The sequence below is a fragment of the Gordionus sp. m RMFG-2023 genome, chromosome 2 (assembly GCF_954871325.1).
Source record: "Gordionus sp. m RMFG-2023 chromosome 2, tfGorSpeb1-WG-v2, whole genome shotgun sequence".
NCBI lineage: Eukaryota > Metazoa > Nematomorpha > Gordioida > Chordodea > Parachordodidae > Gordionus > Gordionus sp. m RMFG-2023.
The window spans coordinates 41,876,486-41,904,457 of NC_088776.1; the positions used below are offsets into that span (position 1 = coordinate 41,876,486).

The 27,972-nt window shown below is 25.5% G+C and overlaps 2 protein-coding genes across 2 annotated transcripts; one reads left to right on the forward strand and one right to left on the reverse strand.

Annotated features, from left to right (window-relative positions):
* Positions 1-1,565: 1,565 nt before the first annotated feature.
* LOC135923367 (26S proteasome non-ATPase regulatory subunit 7-like) lies at positions 1,566-10,270 on the forward strand. Its single transcript, XM_065458065.1, has 8 exons — positions 1,566-1,743; positions 1,792-1,884; positions 1,926-2,023; positions 2,067-2,147; positions 2,188-2,279; positions 2,327-2,448; positions 9,703-9,898; positions 10,093-10,270. The coding sequence occupies exons 1-8, from the start codon at positions 1,569-1,571 to the stop codon at positions 10,208-10,210; spliced, it is 975 nt and encodes a 324-aa protein (XP_065314137.1). The 5' UTR covers positions 1,566-1,568; the 3' UTR covers positions 10,211-10,270.
* Positions 10,271-10,374: 104 nt separating this feature from the next.
* On the reverse strand, positions 10,375-20,411 carry LOC135924344 (fibroblast growth factor receptor 4-like). Its single transcript, XM_065459402.1, has 8 exons — positions 20,351-20,411; positions 19,795-19,985; positions 15,494-15,859; positions 14,343-14,484; positions 13,828-14,015; positions 13,507-13,647; positions 11,682-11,896; positions 10,375-10,525 (listed from the first exon to the last, which is right to left on the reverse strand). Exons 1-8 carry the CDS (start codon positions 20,409-20,411, stop codon positions 10,375-10,377), a joined length of 1,455 nt encoding a protein of 484 aa, XP_065315474.1.
* Positions 20,412-27,972: the final 7,561 nt, after the last annotated feature.

The window sequence follows — 27,972 nt, forward strand, 5'->3', positions numbered from 1 at the left end:
GAATTGTTGTTGGCCTAGATGTGATGTTGATATAAAAAAAATTATCAAAATATGCTCTGGATGCCAGAAAAATAAACCTGGTATTCTTGGACTGTTGGTAAGGGATCTTGGGAACCAATCCATATTGATTTTGCTAGACCAGTGGATTCGCGATATTGGCTAATTGGTGTAGATTCCTAGTCTAAATATACCTCTACTAACGGTTAAAAAAATTTTCTGCTAGGTTTGGAATACCCAAATAGATTGTGTCAGACAATGAACCACAATTATTATTATGGGAATCCCATAGGTATTGTGATTTAAATAACGTACGTTTAATACGTTCGGCATCCTATCGTCCAAAAACTAATAGAATGGCTGTTTGAAAGGTCTCTATTTATGCGACGAGAGAGTCAATTAGTGAACCAGAAGAAGCTCTGACACGGGTTTTAACAACCACCTATTGGTGGAGCATAGCTCTACAGGGAGATCTCCTGCCAGGATTATGTTTGAAAGACAATTGAAAATAAGATTGGACTGGATCAGACCAAAAGTTAGACATGAAATAGAAAGCTAATGAGAGACAAAGTCATAATCATAATTTACATTCGAAAGAGAGAAAATTTGAAATTTTACAACCTGTGTGGTTAAACAACTAGAACACCAAAAGTTGGAGAAAGGGAGTGATCAAAAAAAAGAACAGGGTTATACTCTTATAATGTTAAAACTCCCTAAAGAACATTGCGGAAACATGCAGATCAGTTAAGAAGTCGTTTAATTATTCCGAAGAACTACAGAAATGGTTGTTCCAGTAAATGAAGCAGGTACAAATATTGCATTATATTGTTCATCAAGAAACCGTAAACCTACAAAGAGGTTTGATGAGGAAATCTAACTTTAAAATGTTTGAAGGAAATGGAAATGTAATAGATTCAGAGTTGTACAAAAGATCTTCTTTGAAGATTTTTGAGCGAGATCTAGCTCAAAAATTTGAGCAAGATCTTTGAAGATCGTAAAATTTGAAGATCTTTTATTTTTTTAAAATTTTGTGTAACGATCTTCAAAGATCTTCATGATATTTATTTTTTTACCCCTTTATTAAAAGCCCAGATGTTTTTCAATTTTCATCAAGGCAGGAGGAGAGGTATAAAACATAAAAGAAATATTATATTAATAAAATTGAAAAACATCTGGGCTTTTAATAAAGGGGTAAAAAAATAAATATCATGAAGATCTTTGAAGATCGTTACACAAAATTTTTAAAAAATAAAAGATCTTCAAATTTTACGATCTTCAAGGATCTAGATCTTTGAAGATCTTTTTATTTTGAGCAAATGTACAACTCTGGATTGTGTTATATGTTATTTATTATATATTATATAAAAAAAGAATATAACATTTTGAATAATTAATAAATATGATGTGATTTTTAAAATATAAAACGATATATATTAAAATACATAATTAGTAGTAGTCGTTTTATTAAAGTATTGATTTTACAATCTACACATGGTCTCTCTCATTAAATCTATTTATCGACCAAGTATCAACTTACTTTATCATACATTCATTTCATTTCTTAAGAACTTATGTCTATAAATTTAGAAAGCCACTTAGAAAGAGTTGTTATACATCCTTTAGTGTTATTAAGTGTTGTTGACCATTTTAACAGAATTGTTAAAATAAGCAATCAAAAAAGGGTTATAGGTGTCTTATTAGGATCCTTGCGCAAAAATATTTTAGATGTAACCAATAGTTTTGCAGGTTGATTATTTTATTTTTTTAAAATATAATTATTATATGAAATATAAGTGCCCTTTGACGAAGATGAAAAAGATAACGCAGTATGGTTTTTAGACCACGAGTATTTAGAATCAATGTATGGAATGTTTAAAAAAGTGAATGGTAATTTTATAATGAAATTTAAGTTATTAATATATTGTTAGCAAAAGAAAAAATAGTTGGCTGGTATCATACAGGACCTAAACTTCATCCTAATGATATTAAAATAAATGAATTGATTAAAAAATTTTCCAATGTTACAGTTATCCATATTATTTTTTAATATTATATAGTAATATAACTAGGTCTTGGTCATTATAGATGCCAAACCCAAAGATTTAGGCCTACCAACTGAAGCATATGTAATGGTTGAAGAAATACATGATGTAATAATTAATTATTTCACTTAAGAGTGCCATTTTTTAGGATGGTACCCCTACAACAAAAACATTTGAACATGTTCCTAGTGAGATTGGTGCTGAAGAAGCAGAGGAAGTTGGTGTTGAACATTTACTAAGGTTTTAGTTTTAATTATTTATCACTGTTTTTAAAATATTATTATAAGAGATATTAAAGAAACAACCCTAGGCACTTTATCCCAAAGAATAACTTACCAATATTTAGGAATGAAGGGACTTGAGGAAAAATTAAAGACAATCAGTTATTATTTAAAGCAAGTATCGGAAGGTATAATTTTAATTCAATACATAATTATTATTAGTTTTTCTTTTCAAGTAAATTATTTAATATAATATATATCATTTTACTATGTTATCAATATAACCCCAGCTGGGGCTGACTTTCTGTGGCTTGCAATTTTTAAATTTTTTATCCTATGGATTAAATGTTTTACCTATCAACATTATGTGTATTTGTTATTTTTTTTAATAAAGGCCTTTATATTTTAAAGCATCTTTAAAGTTTCCTTCTTTCCATTATATTTATGTTAGTTTTCATATAAAAATCATTTTATAACTTTTTTAAAATGAATACCTGAATAGACTGAACCTAATTAATTTTGATTTTTTGGTTAGTTTGGGTGTTCTTTGCTGGAAAAAAATTTGAAAGGACTTGTTGGTAATGTATATAGCCTCGATTTGAGCCGATTTTTAAAAATGGCTAACTCAACAATATAACCAAGAAAATATTGCCTAAGCATCGAGATTTTGCCAATAGATGTTCAATTCTATGAGCAAAATCTTTAGGCTTGCATTTCTTCTGGGTAAAATATTGAGTTAGCCATTTTTAAAATCGGCTCAAATTGAGCCTTTTAACAACACTTGTTGGGCTTGGGAAAAAATATAGTTTTGGGCTACACAAAAAATATGAATCAAAAATATTTGCATTATTCAATCTGATTCATCAAATATTCCCTTCAAAAATTAAATTGCTTAAAAATTAAAAAAGGTTAAATTTAAGAGTAATTTAAATATTATATGTTATTAAATAATTAAGAATTATATCAAATATTAATGAATAATTTCTAGTACTTACAAATAGTCATGAATATATGTATATATATATACAAATTATTTTAAATAGAAAGAAAAAATTTCAACAGATAAATTTCCTTATTAGTATTAGATTCTAATTTTGTTATTCATAAAATACGAATCAAATTAACGAACAATTCGTTTTATGGTAATTCCATATCAAATCGATATCTTTTTAGTTTTGACTAGTGTTGCGTAATCGGCTAAAAACTACGCCTAAGCCTAATAAGGCTAAGCTTAATTAGGTAATCCTAAAAATCGGCTAAAACTAAAAATCGGCTAAGCCTAATTAGGTTAAGCCTAAAAATCGGCTAAGCCTATATAAATCTGCTAAAATTAAATTAGTCAAAATTCTGCATCGATGCTTAGTATTAATTATTATTTATTTATTTTAGTAAAATAATTTATTTTATTTATATTTAATGTAAATATTTTATTATTATCAACAAATAAACATGATATTATTTAATATTTTTTATTTATATTATTATATTTTGAAATGAAAATAAATTTATTTATTTGATGTTATTTTAATAAAAAAAATAATATGCTGCTATATTGTAAAATTGTAATATTCTTTTTAATATAATTTATTAGTGATTTTCACAATCTTCTTTATAAATACATCTTTTATTGAGGAATTATATTGTAAATTTTATTAGATAAATAAACAATCTTTTAGGTGAAATCATTTATAATTTTTTTATCATTTTTTTTAAAATTATCTATTTTTTATTTAATGAGGTGGATTTTATGAAACTTTTTTGATGATTTTATATGATCTTTTTAAGGATAATATTTTAATGTGACAATTGTCATAATCGTTATTTTATAAGTTTTTTGATTTTTTTGAAGAAAATAGGTTAAAATAAGTATTAATAACATGTGTAAATATAAATTTAGTGAGGATGTACCAAAGAAAAGTGACAATTGTCATAATCGTTATTTTTAAAGTTTTTTGAATTTTTTTGACGACAATATGTTAAAATAAGTATTAATAACATGTTTAAATAAAAATTTAGTGAAGATGTACCATAGAAAATTGACAATTGTCATAATCGTTATTTTTAAAGTTTTTTGAATTTTTTTGAAGAAAATATTTTAAAATAAGTATTAAAAACATGTTTAAATAAAAATTTAGTGAAGATGTACCATAGAAAAGTGACAATTGTCATAATCGTTATTTTATACATTTTTTTAATTTTTTTGAAGAAAATAGGTTAAAATAAGTATTAATAACATGTGTAAATATAAATTTAGTGAAGATTTACCAATGAAAAGTGACATTTGTCATAATCGTTATTTTATAAGTTTTTTGAATTTTTTTGAAGAAAATAGGTTAAAATAAGTATTAATAACATGTGTAAATATAAATTTAGTGAGGATGTACCAAAGAAAAGTGACAATTGTCATAATCGTTATTTTTAAAGATTTTTGAATTTTTTTGACGACAATATGTTAAAATAAGTATTAAAAACATGTTTAAATAAAAATTTAGTGAAGATGTACCATAGAAAAGTGACAATTGTCATAATCGTTATTTTATACATTTTTTGAATTTTTTTGAAGAAAATAGGTTAAAATAAGTATTAATAACATGTGTAAATATAAATTTAGTGAAGATGTACCATAGAAAAGTGACAATTGTCATAATAAGTTTTTTGAATTTTTTTGAAGAAAATATGTTAAAATAAGTATTGATAACATGTTTAAATAAAATTTAGTGAAGATGTACCATAGAAAATTGACATTGTCATAATGGTTATTTTTAAAGTTTTTTGAATTTTTTGACGAAAATATGTTAAAATAAGTATTAATAACATATGTAAATATAAATTTAGTGAAGACAATGAAAAGTGACAATTGTCATAATCGTTATTTTTAAAATTTTTTGAATTTTTTTGACGAAAATATGTTAAAATAAGTATTAATAACATGTGTAAATATAAATTTAGTGAAGATGTACCAATGAAAAGTGACAATTGTCATAATCGTTATACTTAAAGTTTTTTGAATTTTTTTGACGAAAATATTTTAAAATAAGTATATATAACATGTTTAAGTAAAAATTTAGTGAAGATGTACTCTAGATAAGCGACAATTGTCATAATCATTATTTTTTAAGTTTTTTGATTTTTGTTGACGAAAATATGTTAAAATGAGTAATAATAACATGTTTAAATAAAAATTTAGGGAAGATGTACTATAGAAAAGTGACAATTGTCATAGTCGTTATTTTTAAAATTTCTTTGATGTAAATGGGGAAAAATATAGATTGTAAAATTAAAATTGCCTGAGTATATGCCATAGAAAAACATATGGTAATAATAGATTCTTCCCCAAAAACAGGAGCAAATTGGCATTTTATTACATTTGTTCATCGGGTCAGAAATTAATATGCAAAATTTATATCATAATATCTAATCCTAAGTTAGAAATTATTATTTATTTACCAATTTTCACCAGAGATTCTTGTTTAAAATTTGGGTAAACTTTTTTTTCTATTTTAAAATCAATATCGATGCAAGTTAACTATTTTCGTCAAAAAAAAATCAAAAAACTTTAAAAATAACAATTATGACAAATGTCACTTTTCATTGGTACATCTTCACTAAATTTATATTTACACATGTTATTAATACTTATTTTAGCATATTTTCTTCAAAAAAATTCAAAAAACTATAAAATTAACGATTATGACAAATGTCACTTTTCATTGGTACATCTTCGCTAAATTTATATTTACACATGTTATTAATACTTATTTTAACATATTTTCGTCAAAAAAATTCAAAAAACTTTAAAAATAGCGATTATGACAATTGTCAGTTTTCATTGGTACATCTTCACTAAATTTATATTTACACATGTTATTAATACTTATTTTAACATATTTTCATCAAAAAAATTCAAAAAACTTAAAAAAAAACGATTATGACAATTGTCACTTTTCTATGGTACATCTTCACTAAATTTATATTTACACATGTTATTAATACTTATTTTAACATATTTTCGTCAAAAAAATTCAAAAAACTTTAAAAATAGCGATATGACAATTGTCACTTTTCATTGGTACATCTTCACCAAATTTATATTTACACATGTTATTAATACTTATTTTAACATATTTTCGTCAAAAAATTCAAAAACTTTAAAATAACGATTATGACAATTGTCACTTTTCTATGGTACATCTTCACTAAATTTATATTTACACATGTTATTAATACTTATTTTAACAAATTTTCGTCAAAAAAATTCGATTATAACAACTTAAAGTCACTTTTCTATGGTACATCTTCACTAAATTTATATTTACACATGTTATTAATACTTATTTTAACAAATTTTCGTCAAAAAAATTCAAAAAACTTTAAAATTAACCATTATGACAATTGTCACTTTTCATTGGTACATCTTCACTAAATTTATATTTACACATGTTATTAATTCTTATTTTAACATATTTTCGTCAAAAAAATTCGAAAAACTTTAAAAATAACGATTATGACAATTGTCACTTTTCATTGATACATCTTCACTAAATTTGTATTTACACATGTTATTAATACTTATTTTAACATACTTTCTTCAAAAAAACTTATAAAAGAACGATTATGACAATTGTCACATTAAAATATTATCCTTAAAAAGATCATATAAAATAACATCAAAAAGGTTTCATAAAATCCACTTCATTTAATAATAAATAGATAATTTAAAAAAAATGATAAAAGATTTCACCTAAAAGATTGTTTATTTATCTAATAAAATTTACAATATAATTCCTCAATAAAAGATGTATTTACAAAGAAGATTGTGAAAATCACTAATAAATTATATTATAAAGAATATTACATTTTTACAATATAGCATCATATTATTTTTTTTATTAAAAAAACATCAAATAAATAAATTTATTTTCATTTCAAAATATAATAATATAAATAAAAAATATTAAATCATATCATGTTTATTTGTTGATAATAATAAAATATTTACATTAAATATAAATAAAATAAATTATTTTACTAAAATAAATAAATAATAATTAATGCTAAGCATCGATGCAGAATTTTGACTAATTTATTTTAGCCAATTTTTAGGCTTAGCCCATTTTTAGGCTTAACCAATTTTTAGGCTTAGCCGATTTTAAGGCTTATCCAATTTTTAGGCTTAGCCGATTTTTAGGCTTAGCCTAATTATGCTTAGCCGATTTTTAGGCTATACCTAATTAGGCTTAGGATTTTTCCACCTAAAATCTCGGCTAAGCCGTTTTTAGTCGGCTAAAATTAGCCGATTACGCAACACTAGTTTTGACCTATTTAATTTTAATAAAATTTTGCTTTCTGAGAGAACATCATCAGAGGGCATTGAGATAAGTTAAATAATAATGCTAAAAATTAAAATATTTGTATCTATAAGATTTTATATTAAATATTAAAGATTTTTTTAAAAAATAATAACGTTAGTTTATTTAAGTTATTAATTTTGAACCTGAAATTCTGGGTATACAACATCCAAAGGTTTAGTTGCATTTTGTAGATTACCTTTTGGGTTAAATGTATCAACCCCGATATTTAGCATACAATTGCTGCGGTTTTTCAAGTATATATGGATGATGGATTAATAATGGGTATAACCCCAGGAACAGTGTTGTTAAAAGCTACTTATAAATGTAGCAGGCTATCTCTACCACTATCTTACAAAAAAGTAGCGTGCTATCGCTGCCACTAACGTTTTCAACAAAGTGGCATGCTATTAAAGCTACTTTTAACTCTACTTTAAAAATTTTTTTACTTATCTATTTCCATAAATAAAAAATATGACAAAAATTTCAAATATATATAATTTTTTTAATTACATCTCAATAAAATAACATTTTCATAATGTCATCCTCAAGTCTAGAGCAACGATCAGAAAGTATAAGCTATTACTAAATAATCGTTCACTAGCACACAATGCAGTATTAAATTTAATATACATATTATTTATGTAAGAAAATAAAAATATTAATTTGAATATTATTATTTATTTCAAAAAAATTATCTACAGTAGGTGGCTTTTTTGATCTGGCTAAAGTTATACTAGTAATGGAATAAAAATTATATAGGGGATAAGTGGATGACCATGTTTGCCAACTGGCCAGGCCACCACCCTTTAACTTTTTATCTATTGAACTAATTTCTATCAAAATTGGTTTAAATGTAAAATGATTGAAAAGTATTTTTTAGCATGTTTTGATAAAATTTATAAATATATAAATAGATTAGTGTGCATCTTCAACACATAGATAATAATTTATAAATATTATTAAATAGATACATCTGATGATAAAATGAAATGTTAATATTAATTATTATAATTTTAAATTTATAATATAATTTTTGAATAATATTTTATGGCCAGTTGAAACATACCATGTTTAGACTGGGCCAGAAAATTAACTTTTACATAATCATCTAGCTCAAAAACTGTTATAGATATAGCTTTGATTCAAATTTTATTTTAAAGAATAAGGATTGGGCTACACATTGATATTAAATTTGAATATATTGCTTTTAAATGTTACCTCATTGAGGTTACTAGTCTTGTTTGTTGATAAAACCTGCCAGCACATCTTATAATGAAATTTATACATGTTAATTTTTTTATCGAGATTAAAATATTTTGCGAATTAAGGAAAAGGAAATTCCATATTATCATCATTTTCCAGGAAAATTACTTTGTCGATATGATCTGTACCAAAATTATCTCTAATATCCGACGTTTCAAATTTATTATTTTGGAAAATTTTTATAATGCAGATTTTAAAATATAAATTTCATTCAAAATTAAATAAAATAAAAAGATTATGATATCAATATATTTTAACAACTTTTATGTTTTATATTAAATATAATCTTTGCTACTTTCAAAATTAGTAGCGAGCTACCGCTATGGCTATTTTTTAGAAAGTAGCGCGCTAAAGCTACCGCTATTAAAAAGGCGCGCTACAACACTGCACGGAGCAACACAATCATAAGTTAGGAGAAAATTTTGAACTAATTTGTGACAAAGGCCTAAGAGCCAGTCAGGAAAAATCCTGAAATGCATAGGTCTTGAAATTATGACTGGTAACAGGTAGGAAAACATGCTGAACAGCTATGAGAATGGATGGTATATAAACCAGGTAAATTGAAGGGAGTGGACTGTTTCTTTGCCATGAGAGCTATTTTCCTCCCTGGCATATATTTAGATTATTGTAAAATTTGATTTAATAGATCAAAAAAAAAGATAACATGATCAAATATTACAAAATAAATTTTTTTTTAAATAGCTAATACTAATAAAATTATCTTAATGTAATAGTTTTTGATCAGTCTCAATTTTAAATATTTAAAACTAGTTCACTATTCAAATGATATAGTACTAACATATATCTATATATATTTTTAATTATCAGGCAAATTAATGGTAAATCATCAGGTAATAAATATTCTACAAGACATCCTTAACCTACTACCAGATATAGGTTTGCCGGAGTTTGTTAAATCGAATGTTGTTAAAACAAATGACCAGCTCTTAGTTATTTATTTGGCATCCATGATCCGATCCATACTTGCTTTAAATAACCTCATCAATAATCAAATAACCAACAGGTCATATTTGGATTTTCTTTTTTTTAATGTTGGCCTTTTAGGAATAAAATAAAAAGGTTAAAAATCAAAGATGCGAGAAAGAAAAGACATAAAATTGTTAATATAATTTGAAATATGAAGAAGTTCTTAAACTAGAATTTCTTTTTTTTAGTTTTAAAGATATATTATATTATTTGTTTTCCAAAAAATTTTAGGGATGAAGAAAAAAAAGAATTTAAAAAAGACGAAAATAGAGATGCTAAAATCCCAATCAAAAGTGAAGATGCTAAATTAGAAATAATTGACAAGGAGACTAAAAATTTCCCAAAATAACTCATTGATGTTACATTAATATTTTTATTACTAAATTTCGGATGCCTCGTGATTTTACAGTTTTCATATATCATATATTTTTCTTTACACTTTTATTGAAAAATAAAATATAAAAGGTGTTAATTTGTTGTTTTTTTAGTGAAAACACTTTTTTTAAAAAACTTTCAAGCATTTTTCAAACTTTGACCACCCTCTTCAGATATGTATTTTTGCGCATGTCTTTGATTCAACATTTTATCCAGGTGCTTCTTCAATAAAGCAAATGTCGGTCTTTCGGAAGGAGCAGTTTTCCAACACCATCTCATGACTTGAAAACTTAGTCGTTTGTTTTTATAAGATAATTATTTTTGGGATTGAATTATAAGCATTGACTGTTATATAAGTACAGTTTGTATATTTGATGCTTAACCCTGCATTCACAATTAGCACGAATTCGCGGCAAAGTATAAAAAATATGATCATCAGTATTTTTGTTTACTTCGTCGCGAATTCGCGCCAACTGTGAATGCAGGGTTAGGGCGCCCTGCATAAACCTGTCCGATCCGGATCGGTTGGATTCGAACGCAAAACCTTTCGGACGATCATAAATTTGGTATTCAAACTAACCAGAACCTGGCAAGAATTTGATTATTTTGTCATTCCTAATGCATTTAATCTTACTTTTTTAATTTTTTTTATTATGATAAGTCTAATTTTTTTTTATGATTGGACTTATGTTTGATAGACTAAAATCAATGATTATTAAAATTTGCACATTTTTTAAAAAAATATGTATAATAAAATCGGGGAAGGGACAACAGCGCATTAATTTACTTATGATATTATTTATCTGAACAAAATTATTTAAGTGGATATCTTGTTAAAAACGAATATTGCTATCAGTGTATCAAACCGAATCGCTATCATTTAAGCACCTGAAAAATTAATTGATTATTTAACATTTACTCCTATCTAATATTTTCGATTTCTTTTTTAAGCTATTAGCAAAATCAGCCAACGTTATTTAGGATTACCAGATTTTAAAAAATCAGAAATTTAAAAAATTGTTAGTCCTAAAAGTAAAAAATCACGCTCTTAAAAAAATACTTTTCAATATGGGGGGGGGGTTTAATGGGATCTCTGTAGTTATTTAATTTATCCTGTTAAATGGATGAATGTTTTGTTGTAAATACGATATATGAAAACAAAATTAATTTGATGATTTTGAGATATATTACATTTAATTTCGAGTTCATATGTACTTTCCATCCCACTTGATTTGGACGAGCTGAGTATAATTTATGTTTATTCTCATTCAGAATTGCTATTTACTACCTCCGAACTAAAGTTTAAGGGCAGAAATATTGGCATTCACAATTACAAGAAAATCAACATAAACAATTATTTTATAATTATATATTTTACTAAAATAGATATTTCATACGTCCTGAATGTAAATACGGTTTTAATATTTAAAATAATGTAATATTACATGTCATCATCACATTCAGGTGGCTTCTCCATCCTGTATCCCAATTTCAATTTATTATAAAAATCTGCATTTTGTGGAATATCGGGATAAGGATTTTGCCCAAGGGTTACGATTTCCCACAATAAAATTCCAAATGCCCATACGTCCGATTTTTCTGTGAAAACATGATCAAAGATAGCTTCTGGTGCTGTCCATCTAATCGGTAACTCTCCTGACTGTTTAAAAAAAAATGTTTGTTCATATCAGATTTTTATTATATAAAAGTTTTTTAGATTGAAAATATTTTTAAAAAATTGCAATTCTGATGCGAAAATGGAAACAGCCTCTTCAATTCTTGCGAGATCTTAAATCATTATTATAAGGGTCATTCCATGACAAATCAACCAAAAAAAACAATTTTTGACAGCTATATTATAAAACAAATGAAATTCGGTACGATGGTTACATAGAGTTTAGCTTAAATAGTTATTAAAGTTGTAATAGCCTAAATGGATTTAGGCGCTCAAAGTCCAATACAGTTGCGATCTCGGTTTTATACATTTAGGAAAATATAAAAAATTTCAGTTTTTATATAATAAGCTATTTTCAGTTAACCACATTTTAGAACTATAAGTCTCACTAGATATGTTTATTACCAATATATTTAAGTAAGAATTAAATTGGAACAAATACCAATTTAAAAATTATTTCGTTTTTTATAATTTTTGGAATAAAAAATTGAATTAATATGTAATCCAAAGATATACTAACAGGTTGGCGATTCATTAAAAGTGTCCATACATAGGAGTCAGTTGTAGCGCCATTTTGTGGACAACACTTCAACAAAATATCTTTATTTATCAATATTATGAATGCACATTAATATTATCATTGACGTGTAAACCGCAAATGGCGTTGCAGCTAACTCCTATGTTAAATATAGGAGACCTACAAAAGTAGACATTTTAAACTCGATATAATTTTTTTTATTTTCAAGGCCATCGAATTTTAATAATATTTTTCGTCCATTTCTTTCAAGGAATTATATTGATGTCAAGAATTGAAGAAGCTCCAAAAGGGTTTTTTAAAAAAGTCTATAGAAAACGCTGTTTTTATTTAATGCTTATTTTTATAAATGATTATTATTTTCAACAATGCCGTATAAATGATAGATAATCTTAGCTGTATTTAACATATATCGAATGTACACATATAAGTTTATGAATATATAATAATAAATAACCTCAGGAAATTCTAATAGGTGCTTACAATATTAAATTGCAATGAATGCAAAAAAAATTTTATTTGCAATTATAGTTAACCAAAGCGCCCTCTATATTTAGTTATTTTATTTCCAAAATTTTGATAAACTGTATATTTAATTATTATTTGCTCCATATTAATTCTCACTTAAACATTTAAGTATATTGATGATAATCATATCTGGCTAGTATCGTCCCATAATGGTTTTTGTTTTACTGGAAATACATAGACACCGACAAATTTTTTAAGGTATTTTTATAAATTTTAAGAGTGCAAAATTATAAAAAATCATTTGAATTCAATATTTATTGAGTATCGCATTTGTAAGTGCTATAACTCTAGATCCATCTGAGAAAATGCTTTCGAATTTTCATTTATATAAATTTTACAACATAGATAACCAACACACCAAGTTTTATTAATTTTAAAAAACTTAATCAAGTCTTTGATCGATTTGACATGGAAAATACCATAAATTATTTTAGATTTCTTCATTATTCTATTTCAATTCTGACATAAATAATTTTTTTTTACTCTAATGTATAAATAAATGCTAATTAAAAGTCGAAAATATCTTTAAAACCTTCGATTCCTTAACGTATATACCATACACAGCAGACATATCTCTAGCCAATCCAAAATCTGCTACTTTAGCCACTGTAGTTAATCCATAAGATCCCTCTGCTAATAATATGTTCCTTGCCGCTAAATCGCGATGAATTATCTTGTATTAAAATTTAATTATATTGAAGAAAATCTGCTTTCATAAATATAAAATTTTCTATATTTCAGTAATATAGGTTAAGGTGGAAATCGCCATATGTATTCGCTAGTTAATGCCACTCCCCCTTCAATGTAGAATTTGGGGCTTTAAATCATCAAAATTTTATAAAAACTCTCTTACTCCATGCTTGGCTAAATGTTCCATCCCTTTAGCCACGTCCAATGCGAATTTTAACATTTGTGTGGTCGACAACGGATTCTTAGATTTTTCGCCTTTTTTTTCTAATTCTTGTTTTGTCTGTCTAGCCTTTTTAAGAAAGGTTTTTAAATCACCATAAGGAGCAAATTCTATAGCCACATATAACGCACCTTTTAAATATATTATAATTATATGACTTACATATTTGTCACATTAGTATGATAAATTCTTTTTTTCATCTAATAATATAAAATTTTGATGGCCGATATTTTAACCAAAAGAATAACTCGGCCAAGGAAATTTCAAGATAAATGCTTAATCTATTAAAATATTTTATAGATTTAATATTTTTGCTGAATTTCACAAGCTAGTATAATATATTTTTACATTTTAATATTTAAAACATTAAAAAAATTTATAATAAATATCTTTCCTACCATTTTCTTAAAAAGACATTTTTTAATGTCTAAAAAAATGATATACTGATATTCTTTTACCGGTATGTTCACAATAACCTATTAAGTTGACAATATTGGGATTGTAACCAATCTTTTTCATGATTTCCATTTCAGCGACCATTACATCGTAGGCATCTTCAGTGGATTTGTTACCTTTAAATTTATTACATTTATAATTTTTCTTAAGTGTAATTAAATTTTAATAATCATAATTGAAGAATGCTCAATTTGGTAATTTTTCTATCTGGATGTTATTAATGACCAGAGTTGAGCAGTATCATTAATATATTGATAGTAGTGTCTGAAATACAAGATCTTTTTTTTTTATCTTCTTTATATCTTTTTGACATTTATACTACATTTTCAAAAGTATCTTGTATAAAATTAAATAAACATTTTTTCATAAATTCTCTCATTAATTTCTTTGTTTTTTTCCATTTCTTGATATTTTAAAATAAAAATTCATTATTATTTTATAATTTGACATATTAACTTTGTTTGCAAATTAAGATAATTCAATTTATGATATATTTTCTACATCTATATTAATTCTTGTACAAAATAATCATCTCATGGAGAAATATATTCTTATTTCAGTGTTGAACATTTTGGATTGTTCCTTGGACACCGTGTACTTGGTATAAAAATAGTAATATTTGGATGATTTAGAATTCTTGATTGTATTTATTAATTTTATATTTATGATATTGTAAGAATATTTTATTATAGACATAGAAATATAATGTGTGTATTTTTTAGTGTTTTAGCTAATTTAAGAAAATTTCTAGAGGATTTGAAAAATTTTGAGATAGTTTCTCTGGAAGGAGAAATCACAAAATATAAAATCATTTATTAGCAATTAATCCTTCAGCTCGTTATTCACTGTTTCTTATAATTGGGTCGTATATTATTTCCACTCTTTATAGCATTTTGGTGAGAAATCGATATTATCAATTTATTATTAACCACGGGGTCAACATTGTAGCATGATCTACAGAAGGAATAGATTAACCTTTTTTCTTAAAAAGTAGTATTTTTTATTTAAGATACTCCTATTTAGCAAACGATTAAAGTATCTTGTATTTAATTAATATTTTTTATACAATACTTATATCCGTATCGAAGATACTATTTTTATATTTTTAGGACCTGCCCAACTCTGCTGACAATTAAACATAATAATATTAAACCCAACCTTTTCCCGTTTTCAGCGTTTTAATTGCTGTCGTGACGGTTTGTCCTGTTTTTTTGTCATATACCATTCCTTTTTGAACTTGACCGAAATTGCCCTTACCCAGAATTTGAGGATCGAGTGTTATGTTTTCCCATGGAATCCACCAAGGATCCTCGGCCAACTTTTCGGCGGCATTTAAAATTGGTTGATTAGAACCCGGAGCAGCAGGCTTGAGTCCCTTGTAGGCTTTACTGGTCAATAACCTGTATTCTTCGACATCTGTTTTCTTTCCGTCGGTATTCAAGTTAACTTTCGTTGTTAATGTGATATTCTGTTGAGATGGCTTTGATCTTGCCAATTCTTCTTTTTCCCTCATTTCTCTCTGAGATTTTTATTATTAAAAATTACATTTCTTTGATAAAATATTAAATAGTATTTTTATAACTTATCAGGTAAATTCAGCGCAACTTTTATGGCGAAACACCTTTTAGCAAAACATTTATCGCGAATGAATTTTAGAACGAAGGTAATATCGCGTAACAAATTCCGAGAAACATTTACAGCGAAAAAAACGTTAATTTATTTACACGAACACTTTAGAGCGAATATAGAAACATTTATTGTGAACCCATTGTAACGAAACTCTTATTGCGAAACCTTTACAGCGAATTTTTTACCATGAATGTATTTGTGCGAAGTCATTATCGCGAGTGCATTACAAATACAATAAATATATTTCAATTGCATTTATAAAATAAAAAGCAACATATTCAATAATAATTTACCCACATAAGTTCCTCAAATAATAAAGTAAAGTTTTTTAAGGATTTTTTATTACTCATTGTCACAAGTAAGCATGTGACCTCTATCTGATGTAGTGCTGTAAACATTTTTAAAAAAATCGAACGCGTTCGCGTTCAACGTTCATTGACAAAAATCGAACGCGTTCACGTTCACGTTCAAATTCAAAAAAAGGAACGCGTTCAAGTTCATGAACGCGTTCATGCGTTCAAAATTTTATGATAAATTTTTTTTTAAATTTAATTTAATATAAATAAATGCCTTATATTTTTCAACACAATATATTAGCCATGATAAAAAAATAATAGTTTTATTTTGATAATATAATTATAAATACAATATAATAGAGCGATAAAAAAATAAATTTATAAAATTTTTTTCTTAAATACTAATATTAAAATGCCTTATTATAATTAACTATATATATATATATATATTATGTAATTATTTTTACTTAGAACAATTAAAATAAATTATTAACTGGCTATATAGTTATACATATTATATAATATAAAATAATTAATGTTACAATCAGATGTCTTTTTAAATTGGAGCTTGAAGATGTTGACACTGATATAATACTTTTTGGACACATTTTACATTTGGTAACTATTGAATTACCTTTTGATTTTAAAACAGTGAAATATTTTTGATATTTGGGCCATGGTAATTCTAATTCATCTAATATTGAATTTTGATTTTCAAAATCTGATGATGAAATATTTATATCCATGCAAATGCTAATCTATTAAATTAAAATATAAAATATTCAAATTAATAAACTTTAATCTTATCTTCTCTAGCAGTAGCACGTTATGGTACGTTAATTGCAATATGAACGAGGAAAAAGTAAAAACAGCTGATTAAAAAATATAAGACTTTTTTGTTAAAAAATTGGATTAAATATTAATTTTTCAAATAAATAAAAATATAAGACTTTTTTGTTAAAAAATGCGGATTAATATTAATTTTTTAAATAAATAAAAATAAAAAGTGTTTTTAAAATTGAACGAACGTAAAATTGAACGCGTTCATCAAAGAAAAGGAACGCGTTCACGTTCAAAGTTCGTCAAAAAAAAAGGAACGCCGTTCATCACCTTTTTTCAAAAAAACGAACTTCGTTCGTTCAACAGCACTAATCTGATGTAATAAAAAATTAAATGATCTCTCTCATCATGATCGTAGGTACGGAGTGGACATTTTGGATTCAGTTTTTTACCCCAATCAACTTATCCTCTTTCCCCCTTTCAATATAAATTTTGAAAATTTAAAAAATGCGCGTTATGCAATAAAAAGAATTTTAACAAATATTCTGAAATGCGTAGAATTTTTTTTAAAAAAAACATCTTATTCTCCTAATCATGATATAGAGTGATCAGTAATTTTAATAGCCCTTAGAATAATTTTATTAGCTATCATCTAATACACTTCTAGATATTTTTTAGAAAAGTTTGATACCCTCCCCCCTCTCTATTACATAAACCCGAGGGGAGTAATGATTAATTCCAACACTCATAAAACCATAAGCTAAATGCACATAAAAATTAAAAATATATTAAAGATTCTGAGCGATATATTGTATTTTATTAGAAATTAAAATTTACTTAGCAAAAATAAAAATTACTAGTATTTATAAATAAGAGTAATTAAGTTGCGTTAGTATATATTCAGAGCGAAATTTTATAAGTATTTTAAAATACAATAAAATTTCGATGATAACTTTTTTTAATTGTTGCGGAATTGATATTGTATGCAATTCTCTATTTAAGACCAGAAAATGACTTATTTATCATAAGTGCTTCTATATTTTTTGTTATATCTTGATGGATGAAAGTTATGAAAATTATCTTATTTTCCTATTATTTTTTTATCTATACTGTTTACCAAAAGGATTGAAGTACTAAACTAACATGTATTATAATTGAGCACTATATATTGGCATAAGCTTCAAAGTAAAAATTTGGTAAACTTAATGCTTATGGCTTTTATTATATTCAGATTTCATCAAATTTTTTGAAAATATGACTATAATTTTACTTCTATATATAAATAAACAGATAAGATAAAAAAAAATATCTAAGAAGATCCTAAATCATAAGATTCAAATATATTTTGAATCGAGTTTTAAAATCATATAAAGACATAGGCTAAGGCGTAACATTATAATTTTTAATTAGAATATAACTCGTTTTTGGTTAGTGACTGGCAAAACTGATTGATAAAAATAAATAATTGAATGCTAATCAGACCATAAATATTGGCGCAACCTAGGTATCACTTTCACCAGTAGGAATTAAGGTTAATTAATCAACAAATAATAAATATATTCTAACCTGCTATTCTTATAAAAGTACACAACGAAGAAAAGCACAGAAAAGGATAGTATAAATAAATTATATTCCAATAATAATTTTTCTAAAACAATTCTAAGCTTAATAATCATTATACAAATTTATTAAGGTTAAAAGTTAAAATCTTTTTCGTTGAATCAACTTTCCAACCTATTTTTAAAAATATTTTTTAATTACTATGGTCATAAAAATAAAATAGTCACTATTAGTGTTGTCATTCGCCAGAAAAATAGTGTTTAAACAGCAAGATTTGGCTAATAGATGTCCAAATTTGTTCTATATATGAACAAATTCTAGTATTGTTAAACGGTTCGTTTTGAGCCGATTTAAAAAACGGCTAACTCAATATTTTAGCCAGAAAAATATTGCCTAAGCCTCCAGATTTTGCTAATAGATGCCCAAACCTTTGTTCCTTGCAAATAAAATCTTCATGCATAATATTTGGATGAAATATTGAGTTAACCGTTTTTAAAAATCGGCTCAAAACGAGCCATTTAACAACATTAGCAAATTCCTAAGGCTTGTATAATATTTATCTGGGCAAAATATTGAGCTAACCATTAAGATAAGTTCAAATCGAGCCGTTTAACAATACTAATCGCGGTATTCACTTCGCGATAATTAATTCGCTATAATATCTTTGCGATTCATGATTCGCGAAATAATTTTCGCTATGCTGTCTTTGCGATTTGGATTTCGTTATAATGACTTCGCTATTTGCAATTATTTGATTCACGATATAGTCTTCGCAGGATAGTATTAGCTAATGTGGATTTGCGATAAAAGTTTTGCTATAAAACTTATTTGCGTTGACAACATTCGCGATAAAAGTTTCACAAATTAGTGTTTGGCAATAAAAGTTTTTCTGAATTGACATGGAACCATTTTCATAAAAAGGGGCTATGCTATATATTTATACTGCAAACTTGGATGGAAGGGATGAAAAATTTTTGGACAAATAGACAAGATATGAACTACTTAATATTGAATTATTCTTGGACTGGAGTCAATTTTAAAAAAATTGCTACACAAAAACGTGACAGTTTACAATTTTAGAATTTTTATGAAATGCAATTTAACCCTTTTTAACACTAATAAAAATTGCAAATGAATAAAATATTATACTAAAGACTAGATAAATAGAAATTATTATCAATATTGTAACTTCGTAAGAAAACATGATTCCACCAATAATGAAAAATACCAAACCAATGATACTTATAATGGCTATTATTGGAAGCCCCTGAATCATGGTTTTTTGTAATATAGGGTTTTTAGGATTTGATGGATTTGTGGTACCACTTTTCGCCATTATAGATGCTAGCCCAAACACACCCAATATCAATATAAGGGCACCTTATAAAATATGATAGACATAAAGTAAATATGATTTAGATATATTAATAGGAAATCTAGATCTCACATTGATAATTATAACTCCGTAGATACCTCAAACTTGTAAACCCAAATTTGAGTTCAGAAATTTTGATATCAATACTTAATTGAAGCGAATTTTTTGAAAGAGGTCTGAATCCGTTTCGATACAAAAACTCGGGTTTGATCGGTATGCCCTAAATCTGTCACTGTTTGGTATATGTTCTACAAATGTTAAAACTAATCATTTTAAGTTTCTGAACCAGAATTGGGCCTACTCAAACACATTTACAGTTTAATCACAAATTTAAATTAAACAACTTGCATCGTGTTAATAAAAGATTTACCTATGCCCATTAGAATGAAAGAATGTGATATTTCTGGTTGTTTTGATTCTTGTTTAGCCATTATCGATCTTTAATTGTCTTATATAATTCTTCTTAAATCTTTAAACATAAATTAACCAATTTTTTTTTAAATTATATTTTTCACAACAATTAAATTTGTTTATCCAATTAAAAAAGTTTTTTCTTTCATGTATGTAATATTGATGATATTGTTAGAGTTGGATTTATCAGGAGATTAATCGAACATAGAACAGACATCCCCTTTAAGGCTGGACTAAGCACCCATAAACAGCGGGCTAAGATAAGAATGTAATTTCCTATTAAATTAATTTAAAAATATTTATAACCATTTGCTGGGTTTTCCATCAAAAAATTAAAGTCCCTATCAAAAAAAAAACAACTGAAATCAAAAGAGGAAGTGTCTCCAACAAAAAAAGAAAAGTCCTACGATCAAAAAAGGAAAATCAGTATTTACTATAATTTTTTTTAAAAAAATATCATTTTAATAATCTTAAAATGTCATTTTTTTGCATTTTTCTTTAATTTTTGGTTATTTTTAATTTTTATTTTCATCATCTACTATTCTTTTTTATCTCTTTAAAAATAATTCCATTATTTTCCTTTTCATCATTCTTCTATTCACTTTTTCTTTCGAACTATTCTTTTCCCCCTTTTTTTACCTTTATCCTATTTAGAGGTCTGCAAGTGACAAGGTTTTAAGGCCCGGTGGGGTCCGGTTTTGGATTTCTCACGTCCCTGTCCATTCAAATTTGTACCCTACCTATTCCAATTTTTCATTAAAGTGGCTCGGCCTGGCTAGGCTTTTTATAATCCGAATATTTATGGTAAAATAACCAATAATGATAATGGCTTAGGGTTTATGATTTTCTTATTAATGCAATAAACCCAAAATAAAGAAAAAGGAAATCGTGCTTATGAATGATCATAGTAACAGGTCATTTAATCGTTATAAGCAAATAATTTTTTCTATTCTCTATTAAGCCTACGGCCAACTTACTTATTGCCCGGCCATCCTGATAATTATTTTCCTCTGCCCAAATAAAAAAATCAGACATTACCCGGTCCAGCCTGGTGAATTGCAAATTTCTAATTCTATTATATGTGGGAAATAAAGTAATCGTTTAGATAAAGTACCATACTATATATCAAAGGTGTAGCCAAGATTTTCCTAAAGGGGGGGTAGAGGGAATTAAAAAATTTCTGAGGACGAAGCTCCCGGACCCCATTTGCCGGGCTTTCGACCTGCTTTTGCCTCCTTAGTTTATATATACTCATAAAATATTTTTGCAAGATCGAATATTAATTTTAATAAAAAAAATATTATCTTTATTTAAAATAAATATAAGAAATTGGTAAATAGATTATATCAAAATATAAGCCTGGAACATATAGGAAATATATTTTTATTAGTTTATATAAAATATAATAAATTGCATATATATATTAATACAAAAACATGGTAAAAATTTATTCCAAACAAGTATAAGAAATTTCTTTATAAAAAGTAAGTAGACATATAATTGATATTTCTCTATTATATAGAATTGGTTACAAAATATTAGGTAAAATGCCACTTTTACAGACATATTTGACAGTTATAGAATATATTACATTTAATATTTTAATAAATTTTACTAATAAATTCTTTTAATAATAAATATAAGTAGCAATTTGCATTCAATTCTTTAACGCCATCTATTTATTTAAAAATATTATTAAAAATTAAACATCTTATTATTCATTCCACAATAAATGTACCTTATTATATATTAAGGGTACTGAAATATAGAATTATTTTTTTCATTTACATTCTTTAAAAGATATTTTCTGATGTCCTAGCTTAAAAAAATTCTAATTGTCATCGAGCAAAATAACAACAGTAGCAAAATCTACTAGGTTACGCCCAAAAATTAGATACGAGATCCAGGGTTAGATTTGGATATAGCAAGATTACTAAACTTCATTAAATACCTACTCAAACTAAAAGCAATATCTGCCATTCAACAAGCTTTATCAAGCTAACTGGGCAAGTCAACCAAAATAGATTTAAAATATTTAAAAGCGTAATGTTACATCCTGCCATATGTGATTTATCTGGAATACGCTTTGGAGGCAATAAATATTGCTCTAATTTTTCCATATAGGAGTAGCTTTCACGTCATATGTCCTGCAACTCATAGTATCAGATGCATACAACATAACAGAAATGACGGCATCATACATAGTTTACCTAAACACGGTATGACATATTATACTTGATCATTTATTTTAAACATATTGTACATTTATTGCACCCATATTATAGGTCATACAAATAATATTATTATATATATTCCGTTTAGGCCTAAAACGAATTATTTGTTATATACGAATAGCACAATTATTCGAAAATTCTCAAATCGAATATGAATAATGAGGAAAATTATTCGTATTATTCGAAATTATTTATATATAAATATTCGTAATTCTTCACAAATATTTTATTTGTAAATATAATAAAAAAAGAAGTAATTAAATTTTCCTAGTGGATATCATTTTGTTTTATTTTATTTCCTATTATCAAATCATAAGTTATATTATTTGCTGACAAAGTTTAATGGAGGAAAAGGAAAAGCTCCAAAGTAACTAAAATATAATTATTTTATTTTGATGGTTTCTCTTTAATCATTTTTGGTGTTAAGAACGAGTCAAAACATTTTTATGGAGTGTGCCTCTTTCCCATATTCTTAAGCTCCTGGCAGATAAATAACTAAATTTTCTTGACTAGTTCTTATTCTTTGATTAGGAAAATTCTTTTCCCATTTATTAACCTTATTTTTAGCAAATTTTAAAGACAATCATATAATTCAGATAGTGTATCATATTCACTATCATAAAATCTTCATCACTATTAATTACATTGTCATAATCACTTCTAATAAAATGATATTACATCTTAAATAATATTATATTCAATTTTAAAACATGGTGTATAATTTATATACTACAAAATTAACAATAATATTTTGAAGTTTTAATTGCAGTGACTTAGCCAGGATTTTCTCACCCAAATCTCCCATTTTTTATGAACACTCAATTGCTTATATCCTAGGCTATGTTAAATTTATTTTAAATATTTGCATATAAGATATAACAAAATTTTAGAGAGTATTTCATTATAGATTTTATTTATTATATTAAAATACTTTAGTAGCATATATTTCCTTTATTTAATCATGTATTTATTTTTATTATTTAAAATAAATTTTAAAATGTAGATATTTTATATAGATTATAATTTTAAAAATTTTATTGTATAAAAAATTACATAAAATATAAATAATTCTTATGCAAATACTGGTATTTAAAAAAAATATGAAAATTATTTTTTAAAATATAAATTATTTGTACTTTGATTAAAAATTGTATTTGCATAAATTTTAAGAATATATCTAAAACTAATATAATCATATTGCAATTTTTTGATTTGAATTTATAAAGAGAGGTCTAATTTTTAATTCATAAGAGGAATAAAAATAGTAAATAAAAATAATTTTATTTTTAGAAAACAGCCTCCCCCATGCCTATGCCATTGTTTAATTAATTTACTGTTTCTTAAGTTTTAAATTTTAAATATTTTTTCTTTCAGCTGCTAATGTATCATTGATCTGGAATTTCAGGAAGGATGGTAAGCTTGGATTTTATATGATATATATAATTTTGAATATATTCAAATATCAATTAGAAAATCTTGATGGAAGAAGTTATGGTGAAGGACATAGTCAATCCTCAAAGAGAGATCTACATCAATATCTGATAAAACTGATGTTAATGTTAGGCGGAAAAATTCTTTAATATGGAATCATTATCTGCATGATTCTAAAACAGAAACAGCTAGATGTAAAATATGTAATGTAGAAATAATGTGCAAGAAAAAAACTACCTCGGCACTAATTAATAATAATAAATGGTTTCATCAAAAAATTCAAAATAATAATATGATAAAAAACTATTTAAATGATGTACCCAAAACAAATGCTGATGTTATTATGCATTATTTATTAAAATTTTTACTCAAGTCAAATATACCATTTAAAATTCTCGCCACACAGGAATTCAAGCCATTGGTTAGTCTGACATAAAAATATGTTCAATACCCTCAATCAAACAATATATGAATGAGAATTATAATAAAGAATTCAATAAAGTTAAAATAATTTAAAGTGTTAATTAACTTTACCACTTACATATGGTTAAGCCCCATTAATGTACCATTTTTAGGGTTGACCTGCCACTTTATTGATGAAAAATGGGAGATGAAGTCATTGTTATTAGATATAGTTCCATTTACTGATTCACATTCTGGTGAAAAAATATATAGAGAGTTTTCTCAAATTATAAAAAATTATAAAATCGACATATATAATAGCAATTATATGTGATAATGCTAGCTCTAATTCGACTTTCATAAAAATTCTTCGTATAAAACACCCAACTTGTAAAATTTTACATGTACAATGTTTTGCACACGTACTCAATTTAGTAGTACAAGAAATACTTAAGAAAGTAGACATGCAATTATCAAAATTAAGAACAATCATAAAGATTATTCGCAATTATTTTACAAAGACAATATGCAAAATGTATGCTCCTCCCTACTTCCCCCTATGAAATATTTAAAATCAAAATTAGACACATCCATCAGATGGAATAGCTCTTATTTAATAATCGAAAGATCTATTAAAATGAGAAGGGCTATTGATGAAGTTGTGACTCAGATATATGATATATCTGATTTCGAAGAAAGAAAACTGAGCGAAGTAATTTATTTTTATTTACTAATTATTATTTTTTATCAGGAGGATTGGACTACTTTAATAAACATACAAAACAAATTAAAGACTTTTTTGATTTTACAGAAGATATATGTGGTGACACATATCCTACTTTAAATCTTGTCATCCCTTTTTATGTTTCTTTAATGGAACATTTAAATTCATTTGACCACGATTTTATATACCCTATCAGTGCTATTGACAAAATAGAAAATTATTATGACCTAACAAATATTGAAACCATAATATCAACCATATTAGATCCTAGATTAAAAGTGCAATTTTTTGAACAATTACCTGCGTCATATAAGATAGATACAATAAATCTATTAAAAAAATTTAAGGGTATATATAATGGATACAAAGTAAAATATAATATCGTTACAACAACAGTTAACCCAATAGTACTATTAAATATGGATAGAATTTTTAAACAAAATATCACCTCATCAATATGTGAGGTTGAAACATCTTAATGAAGAATCAGTTCCAATAAGAGTCTGTTAGAATGGTGGAGATTGCATGGGGATCGTTTTCCCATGTTCGAAAATGGCAAGTGATATATTGTCATTTCAAAGATCTTCGGCTTCATGTGAGCGGTTGTTTTCAATGGGAACAAATATGGTAATGAAAAATAGAATGTCTTTGAAGGAGGATATTAGAAAGACTTTATGTTTAAAAAATTGGTTATCATCAAATTCGGATATACTATAATTATATTTTTTGTGTATTATATTTTGATGTTTATAAAATGAGAATAATGTATATTTTTAGAAAATTTTAATAAAATTTTAATATTAGATGGAAGAAATAATTTAAATATTTTTTATAAGAAATTCTAATTCTAAAAATCGAAAGTTTTTGGCCAATTTGTTTGGATCACGTTATATGAAATCATTTGGTTTTATTTCGTTTATTTTCTGTAAATTGTTATATGCTAATGACATTTAGTTTTGAGAATCCCTAAAAGTGTCATCTTAAAACATTATATCTGTTTATAATTTTTTTGCAAAAAATTATATATTTTTTATAAGCTTTATAAAAATTTTCGAATCACGAATAGCGCAATTATTCGATTCGTTTTTTTGTAGGCCTAATTCCGATACATAATCCTAAACACACAATATAAACATCATTATAACATTATATATTCCCCAGCAACATTCTAGAACTTTACTCTATTTCCAAAACCACATGATCCAGATTCATGATTTTCATACATACCCGTGTTAGGTAGCTATACACAGCTTGCTGAGATACATCTGAGGAATGGAGCACATGCAGACTAATCAACAAATAATAAAAAGGCGGTAATTAAATTTACTCACGACCAAATCAAAGAATCAAAAGATTGACAAATACGATGGATATATTATATCTCCTTTGAATCTTATACCTTAATACGAGTAGATCTTGATCTGAGTCTTATTATACCTCAATATGAATCATTAATTATTATATAACAGAGCAAGTGATTTATTATATATCGAACATATAAATATAATTGAATATCATTTTCTATGGTATTGAATGATGTGTATATATTAACTAACTACGAATCTAAGCTAAGGATATATATATTGTCATTATTTGTAAATGATAGTTATGAATATGGATTGATGATTACTAATCGAAAAATTAATTGTCTCTAATACATTTACATCTTGTATAAGCTCCTCCTTCAACTTTTATGGTAAAAGGGGCGGAATGGTCATAATACCAAGTGGAAATTTTGCCCACGAGGCCAAGAAAATGTCGATTTTTGAGGCCAATCAGTAAAAAATGAACAAAAGAGGGCGATCAGGAAAAAATATAAAATATATATTATTTCTTTTTATCATATAAGTTATAATTTTTCTCTTATCCTATTCTATATTTAGCATTTAAAATATTATACTAATACATTTTTTGAAGATTCTCATTTAGATATTGCAATTTTATGGGTTTTTTTTAAAAGCGTGCTTTTCATGGTGCTTCGGGTGAGGATCGGAAAACCATATTTTGAGAAAAAATTTCTTCAGGTCTTCTTTACCTGAGAATAAAACATATGGTCAAGATAGATAATATTGATATGATTTTAAAAATAATTCTACTCCCTTTTTTTAAACAAAATTTAGATATGCAACTTATGACCTAACCATAGGCGTAGCCAGAATTTTCCTAAGGAGGGGGGAATTAAAAAATTACTGGGGGCTTCGCTCCTAGATCCCCCTTTGGGCGGCCGGGTTACCTTAGTCTATATATAGTCATTAGATATTTTTACAAATTTTAATAAAAAAAATAAGCCTGGAACTATATATTTTTATTAGTTTATAAAATATATTTTTATTAGTTTATATAAAATATATTTTTATTAGTTTATATAAAATATATTTTTATTAGTTTATATAAAATATATTTTTATTAGTTTATATAAAATATAATAAATTACTTGTATATACATTAATATAAAAGTATGGTAATAATTTATTACAAACAATTATAAGAAATTTATTTATAAAAAGTAAGTAGACATATAGTTTATATTCCTCTATTATATAGAATTAGTTACAAAATACTTATTAAAATTCCACTTTTACAGACATATTTGACAGTTAGAGAATATATTACAGTTAATAATTTAACAAATTTTACTAATCAATGCTCTTGATAATAAATATAGCAACAATTTGCATTCAATTATTTAACGCCATCTATTTATTTTAAATAAAAATGATATTAAAATTTAATCTTCATATTATTCATCCCACAATGTCTTTAAAAGAAATTTCTGATGTCCTTATCAAT